Below are 23,651 nucleotides of genomic sequence, written 5' to 3'. Positions count from 1 at the left end.
GATTCCGGACATTCAGGCTAATGAGATTAAGGAGGGATTGGGGACTTTGAGTTGCTGCTGTGCCAGTTTGCCTTTGGGTGACTTTGAGATGGGTTTAATGTATTTTGCATGTGAGACTGAAGTAAATCTTTGAGAGCCAGAGGTGGACTGTTGTAGACATAATGCAGCACTCCTCCCCCCACCCACAAAAGATGTCCATGGCCTAATCCCTGGATGCTGTGGATATATTACCCTTCATTGCAGAAGGGCTTCACAGTAATTTAAAGCTAAATTATTGTCTAGGGCATGATAAAGAATTGATGTTCATCCAATGACCAAGATTGCATAGACCTATGAGAGGATACGGAGTGGGTAGGGTGAAGAAGTAGATTTGGAAAATTAGAGGTGAGAAGAAGAGACCATCTCTCCCATGGTGTGCAAACCAGATTCACAGGTCTGTTATTGAACCACTGCTATACTGCATGCAGCTGCTTTATGGTTCTCTCGAGAGACTAGGACTGTCCAATGGGAATAAGGTGAAATTAGTTACTGTTATGTCATGTCTGTTACTAGGAGTCACTGAGTACCTGTGAGATGATTGAGAAAAGAGGTTCATTTTTTGCTAGTAATTTAACATCACTTGGTGGTGAAATGCTTGGCTTTGGTTCAGGGGTAAAGTCAAAATCAAAAAGTCAAAGCCAAAATTGGTATTACTACAAAGTAGGAAATTTGCATATTCTTTAATAAACTCTTCCCTTTCGTTCCCTCACTGAAGTACACTGAGAAGTTCAAACTCATTTACTTGTCTTCTAATTAGGTGATAATATCTCTGAATTTTGAAGGTGTTTGTGTCACTTTTAATCTCAAAAACAACTTTAACTGCACTGTTCAAAGATGAGAAAATTTATAAACCATCAACTTTTTATCTCTCATGGGAAATTTAACACGTATCCTACACAAGATCAAGAATAATTTCTATTGGGGCGCCTGGGTGGCGCAGTCGGTTAAGCGTCCGACTTCAGCCAGGTCACGATCTCGCGGTCCGTGAGTTCGAGCCCCGCGTCAGGCTCTGGGCTGATGGCTCAGAGCCTGGAGCCTGTTTCTGATTCTGTGTTTCCCTCTCTCTCTGCCCCCCAAAAAATAAATAAACGTTGAAAAAATAAAAATAAAAAAGAATAATTTCTATTACCCAGGTGGAGACCATAATTCTCCAAATTAAGTACTAATAATTATATACAGCATTTAGTACTTTTTATGAATAACTTTGTAGTAACTAATTAATATTCTAACTACAAAATTGGCTAAAAAGTAATCCCTAAAGATTCCATTTTGATACCCTAATTTCTGAGAACTGGAACAGAAGAACTTTGAAAGAAATTAGGGTTTTGGTTTTTTTTTTTTTTTAGTAACATGAAGGTAAATTACTGAGTAAAGCTCAATTCCAAAATCTAAATGCTCCTTTTATTAAAACAACACCAATATATATTTGTTACTTTTCAGGAAATAGGGCTGATAAGGGAAGTGAACCAGGGTGCAAAAGGAAATCTAACCATATAACTCTCTAGGCAATTCACAACAGTTGAGAAAGTGAATAAAAATATTACTTGGGAAAGTATTGGTGTTGCACCAACTAATATGCATCTCAGCCTATTCACTAGATAGTAACAAATCTGTTTATAAATGGTGACTGGTATCTAGGCATTGTGGCACAGCAGAAAGCATAGGGAACTAGGAGTTTGAATATATAAACTGTAGCCCCAATCCTGCCAGTAAAAATTTGGACATGAAATCAACTCTGGGCATCGTTAACAGTACGAAAGGGTGAGGTAAACCCACTCCAACTTGTGATTTTTAGCTGTTTGACCATGATGCACATAGTGTTTTTTTGTGATTGTACTATTTGGGGTTCATTGAGCTTCCAGACTGTAGGTTGCTACATTTCATCAAATTTGGCAACTTTTTGGTTTCAAGTTAGTCTACCCCATTTGCTCTCCTGACTCCTTTTCTTTTATGCCTAGATTGACTCAGGGTCAGGAAGGCTATTTATTTTGTAATCCCTCCTCCCACCCACTGTCCACCTGCAGTGCTTCAGTTTAGATGAATCCTATTCATCTCCAAATTCAGGGAGTCTTTCTTCTCTTTTGTCCATTTTTAATCCCCCTGATTAAAAAATCCCCCTGAAATTCTGATTTCAGATATTGCATTTTTTAGTCCTAAGATTTCCACTTGAATCTCTCTTGTTAATTTCCAAATCTATTTTGAAATGCCCATAAACTTTTACGTTTTTCTAGAGTCTTTAACATATTTTTATAGTTATTTAGTCATGTCTGCTAAACCGTTTGTGGGTCTCTTTCTACCGACCCATTTTTTTTTCCTTCAAACCATGGGTACATTTTCCTTTCTTCTCATTTACACACACATGTGACATGGCAGTCTTTATAGGTTATCTTCCTCTCAAAGAAACTGCCTAAATGAGCAAATAACTCACAAGTGAGTCACCTCAAATTTGTGGAAGCTTGACTTTTATGCTTTGTTAGGGTCGGCCATTGGCTTTGCTCTTCCTCCTAGGGCCAATTAATCAATCTTGGATGTAGTATTTATTCCTAAGGCATAGGAGTTTTCAATGGAAAGAATGGGTGTTTCAAAGCTCCTGTCACTGGGTAAGACATGAACTCCAATCTTGTTTCTCCTACAGCAGACAGAGCTAAAATAACTGTGCAGCTCTTTCAACCTTTTGTTTGCTGTTTCCTTTTGGGCTCCTTGGAGTTTCACTAGAGGAGGGTCAGAGTCAGGGTCGGGCAAGGATTTGAAGCATGGCTCCTTCTTTTCCTGGATTTCCCCCTGCACCTTTTAGCCATGATGGCAATACCATAATTGCAGGAAATGAGAGGGCCCTTTTCTGCTTGCATTCTACCCACACAACAGAAAGTAACTTCCAGGAAAAAGGTGGTTCCCCACTTTAAGAGTCAAATCCCCTTCACTTTCTGCCAGCATTTGGTAACTTCAGTGTTTTCAAAAAGTTTTTTCTTTTTCTTTTGTTCATCGTTTACCATTGTTATCTGATAAAAGCCACCCTGCCATTATTGGAATTTGAAACCCATTTTAAATGTTCAATGTCTATGATTCTGTGATCTCTAATAGGTGTCTTTTAACATTCAGTTCCTTTTGCTCTTCTGTGTTACTTTTCTTCAAATAAATAGCACTCTTATAGAATTCAGACTTTTAGAGATGTACCTCTTTGACGTCATCTTTTTAGTGCATTATTACTGGCTTATGTGATTAAAAAACAAAACATCACAGAAGGAAACTATAAAGTCCATACACAAAAGTGGCACCATATGCTCAAGTTTATTGAACAGACACAAGTTACACATTGGAAACTAAGCAGAACACTGTACCAGTTTTCACTAACTCAGATCAAGTCAGCAAATGACAAATTTTAGAAGACGCTCATTTTATGTCTCACCCAATGTGGGTGATCATAAGAGAAGCTTAAAAAGAAAATTACATTCTATGTTATTAGATAGCAAGTTAATTTGATATACATAGCTTCCAAGTTACTTTGAGATATTTCAAAGAATTTCAAAACCAGTAGGGAATAGCTCATGCCCAGCTTGAAATAAAATGTAGAATGTACCTTTTAGGGGTAAATAACTTCATTTGTATATCCATAGCAGAATCACTCCTTCCTACTAATCAAAAAATTACTGAGTCTCTATTTAGATTAGGTTTACTAAATTAACAATGACTCTGAAATTATCTAGGTTTGGTTACATTGTTATATTGCACTTGAGATCAAGAATTCAAAAATCCAGGACTTGGTACCTCTCCCAAGAAGTTCATTATCTATCAGAAATTACAATGAAATATACGCATATACGCATGCTACAGGTCCATAGGTTCGCTGTTCAACCTAGCCTATCAACAAGTTAAAAGGGATACTCTCCAAAAACCAGAGCGTTATTTCATTGGCCATTTTTGATCCTTTATTCAATTTCTGAATTTTGCATTTTTTAATTTACCAAACTACCCCATATACACACTACCTAAGAGCACTTACAAAGTGGCATTAAGATCGGCAATGGTCCTACACATGTATTCCAAGAATGACTTATTCTTCTCCAAGCTTGGTGTTACACTCTGCAACACAGAAATCTCTATCAACTTACAGATCGTTTGCTTTATAAAAAGCAGCTGAGGAATTACATACTGTACTTCTGCCACTTACATCTCTCTTAGGGTCATCATTAACCATCAAAAATCGTCCACAGTCCTCTTAAGGAAGCCATTATAATAAGTATAGTCTCTTTTCCTAACACTTTAATTTTCTCTTTATATGAAGTATTGATGAGAATTTACTATGAAGTAGTAGTTTCATAACACAGGTAAAATTGTGGCACTAATGTTTTAATTGTTTTACACTTCAGAATTATTAAGAAATGTATCAGAATTATTACCATAATAATTCAGCACAAGAGAAAGGGAAAGGGGAAAAAAGGAAAGGGGAAAAGAAAAAAGGAAAGAATGTCCCCCACGCAAATGTTTCTCAAAGTATCAGTTCTAAAATAAATGCCTAAATAAGAAATCAACAACAGTATCAATATTTCTCACCAATATGAAATGTTTTAAATATCCTCTACCTCACTCATGTTTTTAAAAACTGATCAGATTATAAAAAATTTACACTCAAGATGGAAATCACAAACATAGCAGTATTTAAAATGTTTGCAAATTAAAACGGCTTTCATAGAACTATTGTTTGACACTTTAACCAAATACATTCACATGCTGCTTTAGGGTAAAAAGAATCCCAACATTTTCCCAAACATTTTTCTCGAAGAGTAAGCTTCCCAATTATACTTCTACCATATGTTTGTAAAGATATACATTTTCATTTTTTAAAATACTATTGCTTAAAACTACAATTCATAAAGGGAATTTAAAACATCATACTTCCAACAACATCCTTCAAGCTCCCATACAAGATTATACCTTGAGAAAGAGGCCATAAAAGGAACACAATGTGCAAAAGTAAACAGTAACATTTTTTTTTTAAAAGTGAATTTCTATCCAACATATACTTTCAGGGATGACTATTACAATGGGAAAACAGGTAAAGTGAAAGTTGTCACAGACCAACTTAGTGACTGGTGGCAGACCCTAGGATAAAAATATTTTTTTTCTTAAAAAACTTTAGACTTACTGGCAATAAAAATACTTACTGAATATGACTATGACCTTTTAAGCTACTAATGAAATCTATACTACAAAACCTATTAATTTTGAAATTCATTAAAGCTAAATACAGGGTCTTGTCATGTTCTAACATATATAACTCACGTACCTCTGTTTTATGAATATATTCTGGCTTAGCCACTTGTGTAGGGAATTGAACACAAGATAGGGCAAAGTAAACCTCAATTATATTTAAAGCATAGAAAAATATTCAATTATTTAAGGGAAATATTTATTATTGCCTAATGAAGACAGCAGTTAAAAACTTATTAAACTCACAATTTCTAAAGCACAACATGATGTAATTGCACAAAATAGGTAAAATTAAGAGTCATTCCCAGACCTTGAGGAACTGTGAATAAATCACATATTCCTCTAGAAGAAATCATCACCCTAGAGGCATATAAAACTATAACATGCCACCTGTGCAGCTTTTATATAAAAATTCCTAGAAAAGTAATTTATGTTAATAAAACTACAAAAGTTTTAAAAGGCTCCCAATAACTTGAATCGCTTATAAAAGTAACTTTTAGAAGTCATTTCGATAGCGGAGACTGCTTTTACCCGTGATACCTTGCTTACGTAAGGTAGTATCCACAGGAGTAGAATCATGCTGTTGCTAAAAGCGAACTAGTAAACTACTTTAAAATTTCAACTCCAAGCATTTCTCACGGGGTTGGGAGTTTAGATGCAGGTTCCTGCAAACTGTAAAAATCCCTCATTAATCTCAACCTATTCTTAGTAACAGTTTGGGAAATATAAGGAAAAATACATATACAGGAAGAAAATAAATTAATCCCAACTAAAAATTCTTGCTCTAAAAGCGTACCATTAATAAGTAACTCTACCAGAGAACTACAAACAGAATCTTATAATTTAAATGCTTTCTTTTGTTGTTGCATTGTAAATATCCAGGCATATACATTGGAACACATGTACTTTGGAAAGGATTCCCAACTGCATATGGCTTTAAGCATCATTAGATCAGGGACAATTAAACTATTACACAAAAGAGGCATTTTTGATTATAAACTTTTTAGTATAGATTGGCTTAAGGGATCTGAAATAGAACCTAAACTTCAACAAATTCAAATGTACTGAAATGGACTGTGGAATAAAACAAAAATAAAAATGTAATAGCATCTACCCAACTGTCATATTAAAATACTATACTTTTGCTATTCCAGGAAAGAATTTTGATGGATCTTTTTTTTATTAAAGTTTATCATGTAGGTTTAATATTTTAAAATCCAAGTTCATGCAGTTATAAAGTTAGAAGCTTAAAAACTCAACTGTAGTGTAATGTATATTAACATTAAGTTCCTGCACAAAAGATGTGGATCCGAAGGTCCAAATATGGATTGCTTTGAAACAACAAAAACAACAACAAACAAAACCCAACATACAAAATCAGAAACAGTAACTGTAGGAGGTACTATTTTGTATAAAGTGGTAACTCAGGCACTACCTGTCTTATGTACACAGAAGAAGAACTATCACTTGAAATTTTATTATTTAAATACCTAAAAAACACAAGTCAGTGGATGTGCATTAAATGTATGTCTGAACTTAATTATTAGAAAAAGGTTGACAAATATTGCTCTTGTTTTGTGGTTAATACCAACAGGCACCATCAGCAGTACAGTCTTGGAATTTTATTCCTTGTGAAGGAAACTGAAACCTATGATGAAGGTGGTAATTCTCATGGGTCAGGATGCAGCATAACTTAAAAATCACTGTTAAGTTTCTGAGTTTCCTTCACCATTTTCATGAGGTTGAAGCTGTTCCCTTTCTTGCTCTTCCTGAGGTGGCCGGACACGTTTAAAAAAGCCCATCTGTCAGTTGAGGAAAAACTAACATTACTGCCACATCAGTGAAGAATATTACAAGTATTTTGAGTGACTATATTATCACCAAGAAAACTTAAATGGCACGTCGTACAACTTCCTTAAGATATGCGGTGCTCCTCTCAACAATAGCCAAATTATGGAAAGAGCCTAAATATCCATCAACTGATGAATGGATAAAGAAATTGTGGTTTATGTACACAATGGAGTACTACATGGCAATGAGAAAGAACGAAATATGGCCCTTTGTAGCAAGGTGGATGGAACTGGAGAGTGTGATGCTAAGTGAAATAAGCCATACAGAGAAAGACAGATACCATATGTTTTCACTCTTATGCGGATCCTGAGAAACTTAACAGAAACCCGTGGGGGAGGGGAAGGGAAAAAAAAAAAAAGAGGTTAGAGTGGGAGAGAGCCAAAGCATAAGAGACTCTTAAAAACTGAGAACAAACTGAGGGTTGATGGGGGGTGGGAGGGAGGGGAGGCTGGGGGATGGGTATTGGGGAGGGCACCTTTTGGGATGAGCACTGGGTGTTGTATGTATGGAAACAAATTTGACAATAAATTTCATATATTGAAAAAAAAAAAAAAGATATGCGGTGCTCCTTATGTATCATTAAAGTTCCTTCTCTATTCTTCCTTCTTTCCCTTCTCCCTTGCCCTTTTCTTCTGCTTCTCCCCGCTCCTGCTCTTCCTAAGTCCATTACTTACCCTGTACATTACAAACACCAAAACAGCCAGCAACAGCAATCCTGCTAACACTGCTAAAATGATCACCCACACAGGCACGGGCATGGGTGCGGGCTGAATGCCCCACGTGACGTTAGTGGTAACCTGGTGGGGGCAAAAAGGTTTTGAGTTTTAAAAATAATTCACCGAATCATTCAACAAATGTCTAAATGCCTACTACATTTTGTTTTAATGATACATTATTTTCTTTTGTTGTATATGATAATTTGTGATTGATTACACATTTGGTATCAATAGCATGCACATACACACATAAAATTCCCAACAACAGGTTAACTTCAGAAGTGATAAAGTGATTTTTAAATAGTTAAATCCATCTTTGATATATTAGTCCCATTTTTAATCCTTAAATTAAAGATCTTTATAATCTTTAGCCTTCACCTATTATAGTTAATTTCCGACTTTCTAACTTTGTGGGGAAAAATTCCCCAAATTTCCACCCATGAGATTTGTATAAGCTAAGAATCTCTTACACAGGACAAGATGCTAAAGTAAAAGGTCGACCTGTAATATTCTGGGGTGAGGGAGTAAAATAATATTTAACTAGGTTATAGACCTATCAACCAACTTTTAAATCACCAAAACAGTGAAGGTGCCAATATTTAAAATAAAATAAAAAATATCTATGGCATTGGACTGGGTGCACTTATTGCATTTCCCCAAATCGATGACTTACTAATGTGGAGTTGAAGATATCCTCAATTGGAAGGTTCTTATAAGGAAACTCAATGACATTAAAAGAAGCAGATGACTTCAGAGAGTATGAATGATTCTGGTTTTCTTTCTGTATGGAAATAACAATGAAATGATTTCCTAGACGGGAGGCCTTTTTCATGTCTTTGAGAAAATGGATAAGCTGGCTGAATGCTGCATCTGTCCACTTACATTCATAAAGGTCTCAGTCCACAGCAGGGACTTTACATACAGGATTGCACTCTTTCCTCTGTCTAGTCGTCCAACCTGGCAGACAATCTTCAAGCACTCAGCAATTCCACAGCCCTGCCAAAACAAATTCTTTACTTATAAAAAATTGTCTATCATTTCTTCAGCATATGAAAATTGGACATTTTAGTTGTTTTATGTGAAAGCCAAAGAGATGATCCAGATTCTTTTGCATTATAAGAAAAATGTTTAAAATGCATAGGCTAATAGTGGAGTCTGAATGCTTTTGCTAAAAGGGGTTGGTTTACGGGATGCCTGGGTGGCTTAGTCAGTTAAGCGACCAACTCGATTTCAGCTCAGGTCATGATCTCATGGTTTGTGAGTCTGAGCCCTGCATCGGTTTCTGCGCTGACAGCATGGAGCCTGCTTGGGATTCTCCCTCTCCCTCTCTGTCTGTTCCTCCCCTGCTCCTTCTCACTCTCTCTCTCCTTCTCACTCTCTCTCTCCTTCTCAAAAATAAATAATAAACAAACAAACAAACACAAACAAACAAACAAATACAGGGGTTGGTTTTAATGCAATGTGGTATAAAAGGATAAGACCTACAATATTAAAATATGTATTTTTATGGCTAGTATTCAACATCGTTTAGGTAAACCCAGAGCATGATCATTTTAGTAAGACATGAAAATCAGATTAACAATACACCTGTAGAAAAGAAAAAGAAACGGAATGAATCTTGAGCAGCTCTTCCACGTTTCTGCTACGTTCAGTGTTTTTATCAGTAACTTGAAGGCAGGCAGTCAAAGATAGCAAATATTCACCACCTTCCATGTGCTGGTCAAATTGCATTAGACATGTCACACACATAGTCACAACGCTACCCAGCAAGTGAACTTGCAGTCTATGACAAGGAATAGCTTCTTTGACCTGAGGAAGGGCATCCATGAAAAGCCTGTAACTCACATCACACTTAATGGGGAAAGAACAAATGCTTTCCCCTGAAGGTGACAAATAAGACAACAATGCCCACTCATTGACACTTTTATGAAAGTTGTTCAGGAGGTTCTAGCCAGTATAATTAAGCAAGAAAACAATCAAATAAAAGTCATCCATATTGGAAAAAAAGAAGGAAACCTCTCTCTTTTCAAGATGACAGGATCTTGTATACAGAACACACTGAAGAATTGACAATAAAATGATTATAGCTAATAAAAAAGTACAGAAAAAGAACAGAATACAAGACTGACAAACAATTAAGTTGCATTTCTATATACCGGTAATGAAAAATCTTAAAATGAAATGAAGAAAACAATTTTATTCAAAAGACCACCCCAAAAGAATAAAATACACAAAAGTAATTTAACCAGGAAAGTGCAATACTTAAACACTTACAAGTAGAAAATATTTTTGAAAGAAATTAAACACTTAACTAAATGGAAAGATATCTCATGTCCAAGAACTGAGAGACTTTATATTATTAACATGGCAATACTCCTATATTGATACAGGTCCAAGAAAATTGCTATCAAAATCCCAACTACCTTTTCTGTAGAAATGATCAAACTGATCTTAAAATTCATATGGAATTATAGAGGACCCTACATAGCTAAAACAATCTTGAAAAAGAAGAAAATGTTGGAGGGCTCACACTTTCCAATTTCAAAACTTACTGAAGAGCTATAAGAAACAATTTGGTACCGGCATAAGAATATGTGTACAGACCAATATTAAGAGTCGAGAGTATAAAATTTAGAAAACCAAAAAACTTAGGTGTAAATTTTCAGCATGTCAGGTTTGGCAATGGTTTCTTGACTGTGACAGCAAAAGTACAGGTAATAAAAGAAGAAAGACTTGACAAATCTGAACTTCTTCAAATTTGAATACTTTTCACATCACAGGGATACTATCAAGAAAGTGAAAAGACAACTAACAGAACGAGAAAATATGTGCAATAACAGCTCTGAAAAGGGAAGTATCCTGAATATATAACGAACTCTTCATGACCTAACAACAAAGGCAAACAACCCAATTTAAAAATGGGCAAAGGATTTGAATAGACATCTCTCGAAAGAAGATATACAACAGAAAAGATGCTTGACATCATTAGTGATTATTGGGAAGTACAAATAAAACCACGATGAGATACCACTTCACATTGACAAGGATGACCATAAATAAAAAAAAAAAAAATTAAGGCAATAGTAAGTGATGGCAAACGTGGAGAAGTTGAAAAATTCGTATGTTGCTGGTTGGGAATGTAAAATGGCACAACGACTTTGGAAAAGTTTGGTAGTTTCTGAAAAGTTAAACAGAGTCCCCATATGACCCAGTAATGGCATCTCTAGATTTATTCCCAAGAGAACTAAAAATATATGTTCACACAAAAATGTGTACAAGAATGTGCACAATGGCACTATTCAAAATAAACAAAAGGTAGAAATAATCTAAATGTTCATCAACTAATGAGGAAACAAACAAAATGCCATATACCCACAGAACGGAGTATTATTCAGGCATAAAAAATGACTGAAGTATTACTGCATGCTGTACCATGGCGAACCTTAAAAACATTATGCTGAGTCAAAGAAGCCAGACACCAAGGCCACATATTTTATGACTGTCCAGAACAGACAAATCTTTAGACACAGAAAGCAGATTAGTGGTTTCCAGAGACTGATAGCAGGGAAGAATACGTAGTGACTGTATAATGGGTACAGTATTTCTTTCTGAAAATGATGAAAATATTCTGGAATTAGATAATGGTGGTGGTTGCACAATGTTCTGAGTATACCAAAAATCACTCCGTTGCATACTTTAAAATGGTTAAAATGGTGACTTTTATGTAAGTTTTATCATAAAGTTTTTTAATGTCGTTCTGTAGGAGGATAGAGCACACAGGATCAAAAGTAGGGTGGGGGTTAAAAGTAATTTCTATTTCACATGGGTTGGTCAGGGAAGTCCTGTCATAATCTGACATTTAAAGACGTAGAAGGAGATGGGGAAATAAGCCACAGGGAAATCTGGACAAGGAGCATTCCAGGAAGATGGGAGAACAATTTTCAAAGCTTGGATGTAGAAACATGCTTGGGGATGTCTATTCAATGAAAAGCAAGGTAGCAAAAACAGGAGGTAGAGAATAAGGAGAGGAAATGCAAATAGCAAGGTAGAAGGGCCTACATTTTGTTGGGCCTAAAGGCTTTGCATGCTCAGGCTTCCTCTCGGACTTAGCTGGGAAGGCACTGGAGTAACATGACCTGATCTCCATTTAAAAGGATCACTAAGGCTCCTGTGTGGCTAACTGTAGTGGGGGAAAAGGCAGAAATATGGAGTCCAGCTAGAGGTTTAGCAACAGTCCACGTGAGACACAAAGGTGGCCTGGGTGAGGCTGTGGCAGAGGTAAAGTTGCTGAGAAGGGACCAAATTCAGGGTCTTTTGAAAATAGATACTGAAAGAATTTGCTGATACCGAGGATGTGAGGTTTGAGAGAAAAAGAGGAGTCAAGGTGTCCAGGTTTGGGACAAAGAAGGAGTTGATACACTGTAGAAAGAGTAGAGTTGGGAAAACATTCTTAGAATTAAGTTTAAGATTCTTACTAAATATTTAAGAGAAATTCCAGTAGGCAGTTGGATGATGGAGCTTGGAGTTCAATGTATAGGATCAGCTTCAGAATGTAAATCAAAGTCATCCAGAGATAGTATTTATAGCCACGAGAGTGAATAACATCTCTCGTATAGCACTATCTGATTTGAACTTCCTACGATGATAGAAATGAGCAGTACTGGACATATCTCTACTTCCCAAAGTAGAGTAAAATGTGGCTGATGTCTATAATATTAGACAGCACAGATCTAATCAATGAATACATGCAGAGCAGGCAAGAAATTTGAGGTGTGAGCCCTGGAATACTCTACAGACGTAAAGGTCTGGAAACAGAGATTAGGAAGTAGCCAGTTGATGTAAGTGAAGTAGTAAGAGAGTAGAGTCCTAGAAGAGAATGAGGAGTGTTTCACAAAGGAGGAAGTGATAAATTATGCCAAAAGCCACTGAACAGTTGAGGCGGATGAGAGCTAAGAAGAACTATGGAATTTGCTGATGTAAAAGTAACTGGTGTTCGCTAATGAACATAAACACTATACCAGGTTCTCTGCTAGTGGATGGTTTGAAGATCTGTTAAACTTCAGAAATTTAAATGATTAGCCTTTATAACCTTATAGTCATTACACTGGCTGACTCAACAAAAGTTAATCATAGCGCTAATTATTCTTGTAATATATTTTTGTTGATGCCTCCTGGGTTCTTCTTCCAATATTGCATGAAAGCCTCCGAGATCAGGATGAGGTCAAGAAGGAGGTCAGTTAGAGGAGTAAGCCAGAAAAATAAGCTGGAACATGAAATATTTTTATTAGCAATTTATAAAGATAGATCATTTGAAGAAACTCTGGTGTTAATTTGAACAGGAACATGGAAAGTAAGAGGAGTGAATAGTATAAAAATATATGTAGTTCTTCCAAGCACTGCTGTTGTTATTTTTGAAATGTTCTTTGGCATCAGTTCTATAATCACATATTTTTAAATGTTTAAAGTGCTTGTTGTTGAAATGGCGCTTACCAAAGTGTGAACATCTCCTTCACTGAGGGTGAGATCCCGCTTAGTGATGAGATGGTTCCGGTCACCTTGCCCAGCAATTGTGTCATTCTTTTCAGTTTGTGAACTTGAGATCTAGGGTTACAGAGAAACTGGTGGTACATAATATTGGAAAACACTCTGCACTGACATTTTGGCATAAACTGCTACATGTGATTAAAACATGATGACTGAAAATGTGGCATGACAAATTCACCACTTAATATATGGTGGAAAGTAAGCACAAAGAATAAAGATCAGAGATTCCCTAATATGTGGGAAAACGTTATCTCCACCGAGCAGTGATTTTCTCCCTTGCACAGCTAGAGGGGAAACTGATAAGACACACTGAAACAGCCTGAAATGTCACGGTACATATCTGTGATAAGTGTCAATCACGAGTATATATTTTTTTGTTCTGTTTTCTAGTTAAGAAAAGAGCCAGGTTAAGTAAAATGTTAGATCTTTCTCCAAAGACAAAAATTTCAACAACAAAACACCCCTGACACAATATTGTATGTGGATAAACCACAGTGCAATGGAACCACAGTCAAATTAGGTCACTACATAAATAGATGACTCATTAGGATTTCACAGAGGAATGAATCAATCCTTTCTCATTATACAAATAAACAATTTAATCCTTAGTATACTGGTTATGAAGTAAATTATTTCTGTAGAGTAGGTGTGTGTATTAAAATGGTTGTTTTATTTCATGCATTTCTTTCACAGATTTAGAAAGGAAAGCTTTAAATATCATCATAATAAAGAGTTGCTATTAAGCACATTACCTTAATTCTCAAAGGGTTGATCTCCATATCTGAAGTACAGTTCATAGGTCCATCAATATCATATTGAAGGATGTACAACAGAGTGTTATTGTTATATTTGTAAGGCCACTGAAGATTTAGCATTGCCTTGCTGAATGAACTTGGACCATTGTTTCTCAGCTAATGGGGAAAAGAAAATGTAAATACTTTGAGCAAAAATCAATTCCATAATCCCCCTCCTACATCAACCTTAGGAATCATTAGTGATAGGATTTGAATAACGGCAGAGTTTCCAGTTATTCTGACGTTACAACATGATCATTACGAGGCAAAGGAGATCAAACTCAACATTTATCTCTAGTGTAGTGCAGTATGTGTCAGAATGAAAATATAAACAAAAGAGGAACGTATGGAAAAGTTTTGATGAAAGATGGCATAGAAAATCTTGATGATCTGCTACAGGCACTTTCAATTTTTAGGTAGAGCTGCAAACCGTCCATATGCAAATACTCAGCAATGACCTAACGGCTGTTATTCAAGTAGAACTAATTGGTTTTGGACAACAATTTGTATGAAGTGCATTCTTTAATCACTTGAAGGTACTTGTCTTAAAAAGAGGAACTTCTGAATAGAGAAAAAATTCAAATAAATCTCTGGTACATCCTTAAACTATGCAGAGTTTACATAAACACTAAACAAACTTGTTTTGTTTTGTTTTAACAAGTAGCCTATCTGTTCTTCTCTTTAAAGGCTCTCTACCAGGTATCAGTTAAAGTCAACAACCGCAAACCTCATAGATGTGCTGAACAACTGGCCCAACATCTTCTTCAGTCTCCGGGTTCTCCTTATGCTCCCAGTTTGGAATTGGAAGAAAGATATGATCGGGACTTGAAACTCTAAACAATGACCAAAGAAAACCTACCATGAATACCAAAATGATATGGTCAGTTCATTTTCAAAAGTACCCTGTATCCACATGAATAAAATCAGAATTAACAAAATATATATATTTAAAAGGATGGGGCGCCTGGGTGGCGCAGTTGGTTAAGCGTCCGACTTCAGCCAGGTCATGATCTCGCGGTCCGTGAGTTCGAGCCCCGCGTCAGGCTCTGGGCTGATGGCTCGGAGCCTGGAGCCTGTTTCCGATTCTGTGTCTCCCTCTCTCTCTGCCCCTCCCCCGTTCATGCTCTGTCTCTCTCTGTCCCAAAAATAAATAAAAAACGTTGAAAAAAAAATTTTTTTTTAATAAATAAATAAATAAAATAAAAGGAAGAAAAAGCTGTATGTATGTGAACACGCACATCCAACTACACATAAACTTTTCTGTATTGAATCTAATTGTAACAGGTGTATTGATAAATCAATCTGCATGAAAGTTCAATACACTTATTTTGTGCCTGCTGTTGCCATGTCTGATTTATTTCCAGAGGGTTACCAAGTAAATATTTGGAGCTTTGGAATAATACAGCTAGGTCCTTCTTTCTACAGAAGCTCCAGCTCTAGTAAAAGTATCATGAAATATGAGTGCTACTCCCCAAAAGAAGTTACTGGGCCTACTAGTTGCTTTTTAAAAGTAACTGCATTTTAAAGCAGTTTAGGGGTACCTGGGTGGCTAAGTCGCTTAAGTGTCTGACTTCAGCTCAGGTCATGATCCCACAGTTCGGGGGTTTGAGCCCCGCATAGGGCTCTGTGCTGAGAGCTCAGAACCGGGAGCCTTCTTCAGATTCTGTGTCTCTCACTCTCTCTGCCCCTCCCCGGCTGTGCTCTGTCTCTCTCTCTCTCTCTCTCTCTCTCTCTCTCTCTCAAAAAATAAATAAACATAAAAAGAAATTTAAGGCAGTTTAAATCTCATAAGAATGTGACACTCAACTTGGTAATCATACTGACCCTCTTATCTCAACAGCAGCTAAGACAGCGAGGTCAACCTTGTAAGATACAACTGGGCTTACTTTGTCAAAGAGATTGGAGCTGAAAAAGAAAAAAAATATAGATATATTTAGGCCTGAACTGAGCATAATTTTTATCTAAGACGTACAGGGGCAAATGCAGTGAAACTAAAAACGAACAAATTAAAAGAAAGAAAAAAACGTACAAAAATAATTTTCATTAGCATTTAATTCCAAAAAGATGATCAAATTTTACTTCTTTTACTTTTGTTTCACAAGCTCAAAACTAACAAAATTATTCTTGTTATAGGAATATTTATTTAAAAAATGGTATAGTCAAGTACTGGAATTTTAGCCAGTTTTATTCCTTAACATTTAGAATATCTTACATAATATATTTATGACAAAGAACATTTCCTCAATAGTTAATATGAACTGAAAACAAGTTGTTTTCATACCTTTGGATTTGTAAGTCAAATTTCACAGAAGTATCCATCTCTGATTGCTGGTGTACATTGAAACGAAGACCAGCTAGGAGCTGGAGGGGGAGGAAGGGATAGTAACGTTAATCAAAACAATGTCTCATCAGTGAAATTTAAATTCCAACGTCCAAATCAACGAGTTTTTCTAAAATACAGTTTTTCTGAGCTTATAATAAAACTGAAAGTACTCTAACAAAGATAATTAAATCTGATCTTCTATTAAATCTTTTATTTCATATACATGGGCCAATCCACAAAGGAGCCTATTAAACAATTATTAACATAATTCTATCTCCTCATAATACCTGATATTAACTTCATAAAAATGCAAAGTAAATATCTGTTGATTCAATCAAAATACACTGATTTGGTGACAGGAAGTTAACAACTGAACTTGTAATGGATCAGGAAGCAAGAAGTGAATGGGTTTTAAAGAGCAAGAAAACCTGGCCACCAAAGGCATGAGGGGCAGGGCCGGACCCAGAATTTCCCCACCTCTCTTACAACTCCATTGCAACCATCATCCTAAGTTTCGCAGGGGGGAAGCTGTTACCTTAAAGAAAACAACGGAGCTAATAAGGTAAGAGAAAGCAGACTTCTTAGGGAATCATTCATCATACATAAAAACAAGACTGGGCACTTCCATCAAGCTGCCTTCCACTTTACAAAGCCTGACGCTGGCCACCTGAAATAACCTGAACTTATCCACACTGGATGAGCTGTGAGTGAGAAGGCCAGAGAGCGTGAGAACATAGAAAAATAAACACAGAAAGCACAGAAATAAACATAGAAAAATAAGCAAAGAAAAATAAAAAGCATTTCACTTGTTAAACATCATTATATACATGTGGAAAAATGCAACTCAGGGTACTTTGTTCAAGGCGTCTTCCCTAAGAGACCATATATTTAGAAATAATAATGACTTTTAATGTTAAATATTCTTAAAGAAATGTGGAACTTTTATTGAAATATATTTGACATATAACATTGTGTAAATGTAAGGTGTACAACATGTTGACTTGATACATTTATAAACTGTAATATGATTGCCACTGTAGCTATAGTTAGCATCTCTCCATGTCCCATAATTCCCATTCCTATTTTATGGTTATAAGGATCTAGTCTCTTAGCAAGGTTGATGATTATAATACAATATTGGGTTTTTTGATTTTTTTTTAATGTTTATTTATTTTTGAGAAAGAGAGTGAGTGCATGAGTTGGGGAGGGACAGAGAGAGGGAGACAGAAGACGGGAAGCAAGCTCTGCACTGACAGCAGAGAGCCCCATGCGGGGCTCGAACTCATGAACCTGCAAGATCAAGACCTGAGCCAAAGTTGGACACTTAACTGACTGAGCCACCCAGCATTGTTTATACAATATTGTTTATATTCGCTATGCTGTGCATTAGATCTCTAAGACTTATTTACCACTAGTTGCAAGTCTGTACCCTTAAACAACATCTCTCCTGTTAGATGTTGTTTAAGGATAAATATGGAATATGTAGCCCCATATTATCAGAGATCTCAAATTACCAAAGTCTTCGTGCTATTAAAGTAAATCCTATTGAAAAAGTAACATGAAATACATTCCCATTTTCCTTTGATACTAAGAATTCTACAAGACACATTTTTGTTTACTTTTTAGAGCATTTGGGAAGCGACCCATTGAGAGCATCTTTTCAAGCTCCTGGGCTCCCTTCTCTACCACTTCAAGGGGAGCCCGATCCAACACTACGGGCCTCTTTGATTCTATTCAGTTCAAAGATATAGGCTTCCAAATTCATGAGATAATTCTATCTCACGTAATAATGACAGTCTTAGTATTTGTCAGAGTAGGTCTGAAGATTCATTAGGTTATGGGGGCGCCTGAGTGGCTCAGTCGGTTAAGCATCCAACTTCAGCTCAAGTCATGATCTGACAGTTCATGAGTTTGAGCCCCGCATCGGGCTCTGGGCTGACAGCTCAGAGCCTGGAGCCTGCTTCAGATTTTGTGTCTCCCTCTGTCTGCCCCTCCGTTGCTTGCACTCTGTCTCTCGCATTGTCTCAAAAATAAATAAGCATTAAAAAAAAAAAAATTAAAGATCCATTAGGTTAAAATACCAGAGTTACAATTTGAGTCCTTAGTTATTAACCCATGTTCTCATCCATTTAGCAAACCGAAGGCACTGTAAACACGGCTTACTGACTACAGTGTAGCAGCACAATCCATTATTTTATTATCTTACTCAAAACCAGACAAAACTCTGCTAATCATTACATTCTAAATCAAAACCAATTTAAAGATATTATTCTGAAATATTTATTAAAAATTTACTATGAACAAACCCATTTTGCTATTTTCTTTAAAGGAAAATAAAATCCATTTAGCCAAATCATCTTACTTGAGTTCCAGCCTTCATTGGGTTTCCAAGATCACATACCACCTGGCGGGTTTGGTTTTCTGTTTTAAATGCACAGGAAAGTCTAGCTAAGGCCTTCGATAAGTCATAGAAAAAAAAAAAGATTGGAAAGATTATAAATTAATGACCAAAACAAACAACAAAAAAAGCAGAAGCCATAGACTATGAAGTTCCTAGATGACATCATACAATTGGATAGTTAAGTTTCTTGTTTCAAAAATATATCCATTTGAGCAAATGGAGGGTGGGTATTGTGTACAATTGCCACAGACGAATGTAAAGATGTTTCTGAAGGATCTCTAGAGGATTTAGATACATAACCTTATTATCCTTAACAAATTATTTGATGAACAGTCTTAGACACTTTATCTATCTGACCTTGTTTCAGGTATTTCGCTAGCAATTCTAAAAATGTCCTATCAGTGCCTTATGCAAAGTATTGGGCTTGAAAGGAATTATGTAAGACAGGCACTCTATTGCCTAGCAATGTAGCCTTAAGTAGAATGGCTAAGCTCGTACTACACTAAATAGGGGAGTAACTTATTAATGTTAATGAGACCTATGAGTGCATTTCGATTTTTAAAGAGGCAGTTTGCTTACTTCACTATTACGGACAACCCCGATGAAATCAGCCTGGGGTGGGATGGAAACGATGAGCTCAGCTTCATAGGCACCTTCTCCTTGATTCTGAGCCTTAACAATCAATGTCAGAGGATTGTCGTCTCCAATATAGATCTTCTTTTGATCACTACAAGTTAATACAAATATAGACAATGAAAAAAGACTGCATGGGGAGAATATGATTGTTCCAAGAAACAAGAGAAACACAAGACAGCACTGACATGTTCAACAGTGTCTCAAGATATTTTAAGACTCTTTCACAGCTCAATAGGAAACTGGAAATAGCACATTGGGTGCAAATCCAATGCTTCTCTCAGTAAAAGAAAGCATTAATGTCACTAGCATCTTGCTACCAGTCATATCTATTACTGAGGTAACTTTGTTTCTCTTTGTAGTACTTTTTAATTCCCTGATTTTTTTTTTCCTTAAAAGCTGAATAAGGGCCACTTGGATGGCTCAGTCAGCTAAGCATCCAATTCTTGATCTCCACCCAGGTCATGATCTCACGGTTCATGAGGCTGAACCCTGTGTTGGGCCTGAGCTGACAGCACAAAGCCTGTCTGGGATTCTCTTCCTCTCTCTCTGCCCCTCCTCAGCTCACTCACACACACTCTCTCAAAATAAATAAACTTTATAAATAAATAAATAAATAAATAAATAAATAAATAAATAAATAAATAAAGCCAAATTAATCACTGTCATGATTCTCACAATATTCTTTAAAATTTGGGGGCTCCTGGGTGGCTCAGTCGGTTATACGTCCGACTTCGGCTCAGGTCGTGATCTCGCGGTCCATGAGTTCGAGCCCCGCGTCGGGCTCTGTGCTGACAGCTCAGAGCCTGGAGCCTGTTTCAGATTCTGTGTCTCCCTCTCTCTGACCCTCCCCCGTTCATGCTCTGTCTCTCTCTGTCTCAAAAATAAATAAACATTAAAAAAAAATTAAAAAAAATAAAATTTATATATCATTGGGGTGCCTGGGTGGTTCATTCAGTTGGCCATCTGACTTCTGCTCAGGTCATGATCTCATAGCTTATGGGTTTGAGCCCCGCATCAGGCTCTGTGCTGATGGCTCAGGGCCTGGAGCTGCTTCAGATTACGTGTCTCCCTCGCTCTCTGCCCCTCTCCCACTTGCACTCTGTCTCTCTCAAAAATAAACATTAAAAAATTAAAATATAATAATAAAAAAATAAAATTTACATATCATTTAAAATACTAATCAGAGGGGCATCTGAGTGGCTCAGTTGGTTGAGCATCTGACTTCGGCTCAGGTAGATCTCGCGGTTCGAACCCCGCATCAATTGGGCTCACTACTGTCAGTGCAGAGCCTCCTCAGATCCTCTGTCCTCCTCTCTCTCTACCCCTCCCCTGCTCACACTCTCACTCTCTTTCTCTCTCTCTCTCAAAAATAAAATAAAACGTTTTTTTAATGTTTGTTTACTTTTGAGAGAGATACACAGAGTGCAAGTGGGGGAGGGGCAGAGAGAGGGAAGGAGATACAGAATCTGAAACAGGCTCCAGGCTCTGAGCTGTCAGTATGAACAGAGAGATCATGACCTGAGTTGAAGTCAGATGCTTAACCTACTGAGCCACCCAGGTGCCCCCAAAATAAAATAAAACATTTAGAAATGTAATAATAATTTTTTTTACTAATAATCAGAATCCTTTAGTTAACAGGGTATTTACAATGAAATATATCTTTAAGAAGATATACTGCTACCTTGTAACACTTCTCATGCTGAATGGAAATACATCTGTCAACCAAGGCAAGTAATGAAAATAGTGCATATCTTTTTAAAGTTCAATACTGATAGTTTTACTATTATAAAGAAAATCATGAATTATCCTTCAACATAACTAGTTCATGTTAAAATATAGAATAGGATATTCTATATTTGGATGGAAGAGTGTGTTCTTCCATTTAAATTTCTTGTTAGGCTCTTTATTGTTTGGAGTAACACTTACCTATCTACAGAAACTTCCAACTTGGGTTTGCAGACATTGTCTTCCCCACAGTCAAGCAAAATATGGGCCTAGAAAAAAGCATTTTATTTTTTCTATGTGAAAAAACACCAATACAGGATACATCTGCAGTGTAGATCAATATACGTGGATGTATGTGAATATACACATACACACATATATTTATATACACTCATCAAGTTATTTGCATAAAAGGTGTCATGGCTGCTTATTTTTAAACAGGTCGGTGTAGGTAGTCAAAAATGAAAAAGAAGAAAAACATTCATAGGATATAATACAATTAGTTGGAACCTTTCAGTTCTATCTCAACTTAAGCTGTTATGGTGTGGGAATGAAGTGTCATGTAGAGAGAAAGTAACAGTCAAGAAGTGAGGATTCAAAAAAATGAGAAAGAAATGAAGATTCAGCGTGAACCTGCTGCTACTAGCTAACTTGTGTGATCGTGGGCAAAACAAATTTCCCTTTTAGAACTTCTTATTGCAGACTATGCCTCTGCCAGCATCCTGGAAATATGGGGGCAGAGTGTCAAAGAATAAGGAGCTACGGGTGCATGGCAGCAATTCTGACAGGCAGATCAAAGGGAACAGAAACTGGACAAAATGAGGCCAGAATATGTGTGGCCACTTGGAAGGAGGTGAAGGAGAAGGGACTAGAAGCACTGAAGCCAATCCAGGAGGGGTGACATAAGCAAAAACTGAATTTTCTCTTTTCAGATCTGGCTGTGAGAGTGTGGAGGCTAGAGCGGTACGGAACGGTACGGAACACCCAAAAGACAAAAACCGTGGGAAGTAGCAGAAGAGACTGGGTAGAGTGTGAATGAAGGAAATACAAAAACTGTAAAAAGAAGAAAGAGAAAAAGATGAAGCCATTCTTGGTTTGTCTAGTGTTAATATTCAAAGAGCTTCAAGCCCAGGGGCAGTCAAAAAGAAGAGAGAAAATGACTTAAAGGGGGAAAATAATGAGAGGCTTCCTCTTCCAAGTCACAAGGGATAAACAGCCACACAGAATAAAATTACATGATACAGATCTTAACTGCCAATTTAATTGGAATGAAACAACAATATACGTGAATTAATTAAATGACATAGACGTAAGCAACTGCTATGCGCTTCAACAAAGGGGAAAAGGGGGAAGGGCTGGGACTATTACAAGAACTTTGTGGTGATTCCATAAGTCATACCAGATACAGTCATTGCCAAACTCGTTTAGGAATAAAAAGTAGATTTTGTAGATAATAACAGTAACTAGTGATATGGTGAGTATTAAGAGACCCACTCAAAATGATGAGTATGTAAGGTTTGGAATAAGAAATATGTATGAAATATTAATAATACTGTGGCAAAGGGATATTTGTCTAACTGCTACCATACACTGAAGAAAAAGGATTTAGCTGGCATTGGTGTAACCACAGTATTAAAGCTATTAGAAAAATAAGTTTCAGGGGCGCCTGGGTGGCGCAGTCGGTTAAGCGTCCGACTTCAGCCAGGTCACGATCTCGCGGTCTGGGAGTTCAAGCCCCGCGTCAGGCTCTGGGCTGATGGCTCGGAGCCTGGAGCCTGTTTCCGATTCTGTGTCTCCCTCTCTCTCTGCCCCTCCCCCGTTCAAGCTCTGTCTCTCTCTGTCCCAAAAATAAATAAACGTTGAAAAAAAGTTAAAAAAAAGAAAAAGAAAAATAAGTTTCAGAAATGGAAAAGCACACAGCAATGCCTTCCATTCATAGGGAACTAAATCTCTCTATATTTAACATCTTGCACAGGGTAAGAACTTAATCTACATTTGCACAAATAAATGGAGGGCAGGAAAAAAAAAAGCCATTCTTCCTACAGAAAGCACTCTGGTCTCTTAACTGCAAAGGATTAGGCTACAGAGAGGGAAACTCAACAGCTGCCCTGTCCATTACAATAGCCACCAGTGAGCCACATGTGGCCTCTGAGCACTTGAAAGGGGTCTCGGGGTAGCTGAGAATTGATTTTCAAATTTTATTCAATTTTAATTAATTTAAATTTAAATTTAAAAACTGATACTTAATTCCATTACTGGAAAACTGTTAGTATGTTAAAACAACTTGGGTATGTGAATCTACTTCTTCAACTATAAACCATATGAATTCCAAATACAGAAAAAATATTTAGCATCTGAATTGAGATGTGCTATAATCATATAATACATTCTGGATTTTGAAGACAGCAAAAAAT

The 23,651-nt window shown here is 36.7% G+C and overlaps 1 protein-coding gene and 1 pseudogene across 1 annotated transcript in view; one reads left to right on the top strand and one right to left on the bottom strand.

Moving 5' to 3' along the window:
* LOC106976525 (tRNA selenocysteine 1-associated protein 1-like) overlaps positions 1 to 133 on the top strand; it is a 4,671-nt pseudogene extending 4,538 nt beyond the window's left edge.
* A 3,175-nt stretch (positions 134 to 3,308) lies between these two features.
* The window catches only part of ITGAV (integrin subunit alpha V), a 91,352-nt gene continuing 71,009 nt past the window's right edge, over positions 3,309 to 23,651 (bottom strand). The window contains exons 19-30 of the mRNA XM_027055100.2: positions 21,439 to 21,506; positions 19,456 to 19,603; positions 18,838 to 18,930; positions 16,434 to 16,513; positions 15,977 to 16,057; positions 14,880 to 14,985; positions 14,111 to 14,269; positions 13,305 to 13,415; positions 8,697 to 8,810; positions 8,488 to 8,595; positions 7,773 to 7,895; positions 3,309 to 7,049 (exon numbers count right to left, since the gene is read on the bottom strand). Of these exons, the coding sequence (XP_026910901.1) occupies positions 6,954 to 7,049; positions 7,773 to 7,895; positions 8,488 to 8,595; positions 8,697 to 8,810; positions 13,305 to 13,415; positions 14,111 to 14,269; positions 14,880 to 14,985; positions 15,977 to 16,057; positions 16,434 to 16,513; positions 18,838 to 18,930; positions 19,456 to 19,603; positions 21,439 to 21,506 (1,287 nt within the window). The 3' untranslated portion in view covers positions 3,309 to 6,953. The remainder of the gene's footprint in view (positions 7,050 to 7,772; positions 7,896 to 8,487; positions 8,596 to 8,696; positions 8,811 to 13,304; positions 13,416 to 14,110; positions 14,270 to 14,879; positions 14,986 to 15,976; positions 16,058 to 16,433; positions 16,514 to 18,837; positions 18,931 to 19,455; positions 19,604 to 21,438; positions 21,507 to 23,651) is intronic.

The sequence above is a fragment of the Acinonyx jubatus genome, chromosome C1 (genome assembly GCF_027475565.1).
Source record: "Acinonyx jubatus isolate Ajub_Pintada_27869175 chromosome C1, VMU_Ajub_asm_v1.0, whole genome shotgun sequence".
Lineage (NCBI taxonomy): Eukaryota > Metazoa > Chordata > Mammalia > Carnivora > Felidae > Acinonyx > Acinonyx jubatus.
This window is presented reverse-complemented; position numbering and strand designations above follow the sequence as displayed.